The sequence below is a fragment of the Pecten maximus genome, chromosome 4, assembly GCF_902652985.1.
Source record: "Pecten maximus chromosome 4, xPecMax1.1, whole genome shotgun sequence".
In the NCBI taxonomy this organism is placed as follows: Eukaryota; Metazoa; Mollusca; class Bivalvia; order Pectinida; family Pectinidae; genus Pecten; species Pecten maximus.
Genome location: NC_047018.1, coordinates 23,357,417 through 23,363,416, shown reverse-complemented (window position 1 = coordinate 23,363,416; position 6,000 = coordinate 23,357,417). Strand labels below are relative to the sequence as shown.

Below are 6,000 nucleotides of genomic sequence, written 5' to 3'. Positions count from 1 at the left end.
CAAACATGAAAATTATACTAATCTATGTTGATTTACATATTGACCTCTAATACTCTATACATGCTTCCATTATATCATCAAAGACATAAAGTAATAGTACCAGTTTGAAATAATTTTTTTTCTCAAATATTTTTTTTTATATTAATGACTTATAACAGTTTTAATATTATAATACTGTGATAGGAATGGGCAATCATATAATTTCAAAAGTGTCAGATATCGACCGTCACAAGTCTGCACCTATATTCTATATGACCTTGGTATAGGTCAGCCTGAGTTTCCTCTAGCCTTGACACCATACCAGACATGGTGTCAATGCCAGAGGAAACTCGGGTTAGGTAAAGGTAAGGTGTGATGACCAGTTTCCATCTAACAATTAAGGGGGTCTTTATCTAGTTAGATGACTGTGTGTACACCTGTCCAGATCTTCACACCTTATGAGGTAAACTTGGAGGAAGGGGTCATTATTGGGGTCAGTGTAATCACGCTTGATATACAGGTAAATATTGACCTGGAAGTTGGGGGGGGGGGGGGGGGGGGGGGGTGTATCTGATCTAACTGTTAAAAGAACTCCATGTATGACCTGGATTTAATGAGGCAGGCATAACAAAAAAAAAGTTGGTTTACCAAATAGAAATGTAAGTCTGATGTTAAACTGTAAATCAAAATTAGACATTAGATCCAGAATATGCTATCAAGGTGATAAAAAAACTTTCTTTTTTGTTGTATGTTAAGATAAATATAAACTGTTGGAAGAAAAGTATTTGAAATATATTAAAAACAGTACTTAGTACTTCGAGTACAAGTTATGTCTAGTACACAATCAAACTCTACATTTTGAGAGACCACAATCAACTTGCCGAATACATTTTTGTTTATTGCCAATTTTTCTACTAATTGACGTGGCTTGTTAAAACTCTTCAAATCAAAGGAATGCTATCATACATTTTTCAACAAAGTGCCAGATCTATTCATTTTATATAGGGTTAACTAATAGAAAAAATCAATTATATTAGATGCTGTTAGTTAACCAACGAAAAATGAACCACCAAAATAATAAGATGATATATACAAAGAAAAAAAAGTAACACATATCTTATTGTTACATGTTTAAGGAGTCTTATGATGTATAAACATTATGTATATATGTACTTGGTTACAGGTACATGTGATACATGTGGACCCAGGTAGGATTGGGGCCTGATAGGACTCCAGGTAAACTTGGAGTGCATTCCGAGTGCACTCCAAGTTTACCTGGAGTCCAAACGGAGTGCACTCCGAGTGCACTTTGTGTAACCTTTAGTCTACACTCAACTGTAGATGACGAACTTGACTTAAACGAAACTTTTATATAATAATTGTTAATTCGACATGGTCACATATTGAGACAACCACTTCAGTGATATAGTCGTGTGCTAGACTTTAACACAAAGTACAATATCTGCTAATGTATCCAGTCCGATGGGCGCCAATTATAAAAAGTATAAGTACACATAAAAGGTAACTATTGGTTTGGTAACTCCGGCTCGAAGATTTCAGGGTACACTGTTCATACTCAAATAGGTCAAAGCATCACATTTAAGACATTATTTTAACAAATCATTTTATTCGATAACAAAATGTAAGTTTATGAAATATATATATGTATAATAACCCTGTACCTTTTTTTTATTTTTATACTTATAAAGGGAATTGGGATTCAAAAGGCATATATTGCAACGCAAGGTAAGTAAACACTTAATGGTAATTGGGTCGTTTCAAAAGTACGTGTACAACTTCGAATGCATACCTGATGGAAATGTCATGAAAGTTGCTTGATTATAGTTGTGCTACAGTTATGTCAAACCGGGATTAATCTATTTAACATGCATGATATTATCTACATATATATCGTGATTGTATGATGTAATAGAACTGAACTGAAAAATAGATTATAATTTATATAAGCTGATATATTTCAAAACAATAGATTAAACATTAAACAGAAGCACGATTGACCGCACAAAGAAAACATCATCCGAAATTTCATTTTCAGCAGTACATAAATCCCATGCTACGTTCCGTTGTCTATGACAGGAAGAACCTGGGATACATACGAATCACTTTATATTGTAGCTAAACATGTTTTGAAAAGCACTAGTTATTATTGCTTTACAGATGTTTTGGTTTCTCGGTCCCAACCACAAACTCAAATATTAAAATAAATATCAGATATCTCATAATTTGTGAAAAAACGTAATGATTGATCGAACAATCTCACACAAATCCTGATGTCCATCTCTTTTTTTCAGGTCCAAAGTCTGGGACAATGGAGGATTTCTGGAGAATGGCTTGGCAAAATAGCTGTGAAAGAATTGTCATGCTTGCAAATTTGGTAGAAATGGGCAAGGTTATACATCGTTTTGATACAAAAAATAAACATTTTTGAATGAGAAATTCTGATATCGGCCTTAAAGTGGTTCCTCGGTAGGTTTTATCGTATCAATCTAAACACCTACTTAGGGAAACATGTCTGAAATAACACCAAAATATTTCGACAATCTGTCATATCCCTAGATATGCCTTGTTATACCGATTGAATCGTGTGAGTAAAATCAGTATAAAACGTTATCATCGCTATCCAAACCATATTCAACCAATTATAATATCAGATCTCATCATCTTAACATGAGCATATCTCATTCTTTCCTTTGTATTGAGTTTACTTTCAATTTTTTTGTTCAAAAGGCTACGTGCGGCACAGGCTTGTTATATGTATTTTTAGAATATAATGAATTAATAATAAACTGCTATATATAGATGTTTTTTGATGATGAACAATAGGAAAGACACATGTGAACATAATTGCAGTTTAACTTCCAACAGAGCATATCCCTAAACCGAATCCTATATTGAGATATTTCGGAGCCAATACTGTTAGGAAATAATAAAACCTAACTTGGCCAATATCAAATCCATGATTTCAGCAAAGTTTGCTTTCAGAATTACAGATTGCGTTGAAGTATCGAGTCATGTGCTACGGAATCCTGCGGTTACTCATGCTCCGGAATTTTGAATTTTCTATAAATATTTTAAACACCAAATAAAAAAAAAAAAAAAAAAAAAAGATAAAAAAAATGATATAGATGTAAATAATACTCGCCAATATTAACGATGCAATATATTTATTGATTCTCGAATGATATGATCATACTTTTTTAGGTTAAGTGTAGTACCTACTGGACAGGAGATGACGGCCATCCTCTAGAAATGGGACTGTTCCAAGTGACACTACAGGAAGAGGTAGCGTACGCCTACTATACCATCCGGAAACTTGTAGTGAAAAACAAACAGGTAATGTCAAATAGAATCTATTTTCATCTTGAAAAAGGCAAACATATCACATGGATAAGATACGAAATTTGACCAATTTCTATTTTCTGAAATCAGCACAACGTGGTTGATGTTGCTCACATGTCATCGATGTTACAGACAAACAGCACCAGACGAATCATACAATACCACTTCACAAGGTGGCCAGATCATGGAGTTCCTGAACCTTTCGAACTCCTCCAGTTTTACAAGCGGGTGAACAGTGGGCATACAGCGCATAAAGGTCCCTTGATTGTACACTGCAGGTATGTATGTTTTTTAGTTTACATTTCCATTGTTTGCGTATATATTACATTGTAAAGGATGAAATACCAACAAACAATATCGTCTTACTCTCTTTTCCTCAAATGGGTATTGTATGATGGATGTCATAAATTATTGTTCACACAAAAATATCATTATCGTATCGCACTACCAATAACATAAAGAGGTATGTGCTTATCGAGAATAACACACTGTGCTTATTGTAAAATGTTTATCTTTCATGAATAACGATGGAAATCATAAAGATGTAATACTGAGCCTTGGTCTATACTTAAACCATTTATTTAGCGCCGGTATCGGCCGAACAGGTAGTTATATTGGACTGGATGCATTAATGAAACAAGGAACAAGCAGTGTAGAAATCGACGTGTTTGATTACACTGAAATGATGCGAAAGGACAGAATGAATATGATACAAACAGCGGTAAGATTTCTTGGTTTTATCGATATTATCGAGGCTGTGTCATCAATATTTTATGCGGATGTCGAAATAGAGAATTATGGCTTTCAAATCGGGAATACACAATCTTGTGCTAAAAATAATTCACTTCAATCGATGATGTATATTTTACTTGTAGAAAACAACATTAGCAAGTAAACTAAATCAATACTGGTATCTGTTGATAGCAAAAAATGTTAGTATTGTCTGGCTAAATGAATGCATTCTTCTCACGTAATGTTGTTAGTTCGGCAATATGTTATATCTTGTACCATTTACCAGTTAGGCACTTTTATTTTGAATTATTATCCTAGATAAAGTATATTCACATTTCATTCCGATGATAAATCTAAAGCCGGATATTGTTTAAGTCTTGATATGTTGTGTTGTTGTATTACAGAAGCAGTATGAAATGCTTCATTTTGTCTTGTTGGAGGGTTTAACAGTGATGACTTCAAGCATGTCAAAGACAGACTTTTGCAGAGTCCTCACAGACATGCTTGAGGATAATATACCAGCGCAGCAGTATGCAGTAAGTTAAACACCATGAATATATATCTATACTGTCAACATTCCCACCTGGGGAGTATCGTTGATATATGATTGTCTATCTTAAAAATAACATATATAGTTCCTGTCATTACGTTCATTCATTGTTGATATCATTGATATAATTATTTTAGTATAAACCCAACCTTTATATTGCAAAGTGGAAGCTGGATATGCATGCTCATTATATTGTTATCATTATAAAGTTTTTTCGTCACTTGAAGAAATACTATAATAATGTCATTAATGAAAAACAGTATAAATATATACTATGATATATGTAAAAGGAGCGGCTTTTCACCTCAAACCGACACCGAAATATTTATACCCAGGTTCGGTGATCTTGGGTCCGTCAGGGTCTTTACATTCTTCTACATTCTGGGTCATAATTTGTACGTGAAGTCTGGCAAATAAACACAAACTCTAGATATATAAAGTTCAGATAGTTTTTTAGGATACCACTAAAAACTATGTAAAAATATAGAGACACAGGGACAAATTATACAATTCTGTCACACACTCAACACACATACTATAGGACAACATGACAGTAGTTTAGTAAACTAGCGGCTACATGGCCATACTATAAACGATAGTACACAAAACTACTGACAGTGAGTGTTACCATAACAGTCGGTTAAAGGGTTTCATTCTGACTACACGAGTCATGGAGAGCTGAGCAAGGCAGTCCTATAGGGAACAACCAACCTTTTGAAAAAATAGATTTTTGAAACAGCCCCTGTGTATAGAAAGTTGAGCCAAGGATGAAATGTCTGGCAGCCACTGATTGGCCGGTATGTTATGAAGCGAGAAAATAGATATGTAGCCTGATAGGTAACTATCAATAAGAAATGTTGATATTAATTATTTCGTAAGTCCGATTGATTTTTTCCCCAAAAGTTCAGGTAATAATAATTTACAGGTAAACATTTAAGATTTCTGAGAAATTTTACTGCGAAATACTCATTTTCAAAATGGCTACCCTGGAGAAAATTTTAGCTGAAGGACCCAACTTTTTTTTTGGATTAGGTGTTATATCAGACCCTAAACTTTTGTTATAAACCATAATTGTCATATTGAATTCAAGAATTGGAATGAAATACTTCAAAACGTTAACACTAAAGTCTATGGGAAAACAATTGGTTGGTTGGTCTCTATAGCGAGCTACCGCATATGACATTTTGTGCCATCCAGCGTCCCTGGAAACCAGATGATGGGACCGACTAGCACATTTTCGGATGGGATTCTCATCTTCGAGGAATTGTAGCAGAATTTAGAGAGGAATTTAGATTCAGGGGGGATTTATAATAAAAATATGACCCATGTAGAGTTACATGGAGGACCATAGACCAGGGAAGATACGGACATACATTTTG

The 6,000-nt window shown here is 34.1% G+C and overlaps 1 protein-coding gene across 1 annotated transcript in view; it reads left to right on the top strand.

Moving 5' to 3' along the window:
- The first annotated feature begins 3,224 nt into the window (after positions 1–3,224).
- The window catches only part of LOC117326445 (tyrosine-protein phosphatase 99A-like), a 29,658-nt gene continuing 26,882 nt past the window's right edge, over positions 3,225–6,000 (top strand). The window contains exons 1-4 of the mRNA XM_033883194.1: positions 3,225–3,333; positions 3,472–3,617; positions 3,925–4,060; positions 4,476–4,607. Of these exons, the coding sequence (XP_033739085.1) occupies positions 3,250–3,333; positions 3,472–3,617; positions 3,925–4,060; positions 4,476–4,607 (498 nt within the window). The 5' untranslated portion in view covers positions 3,225–3,249. The remainder of the gene's footprint in view (positions 3,334–3,471; positions 3,618–3,924; positions 4,061–4,475; positions 4,608–6,000) is intronic.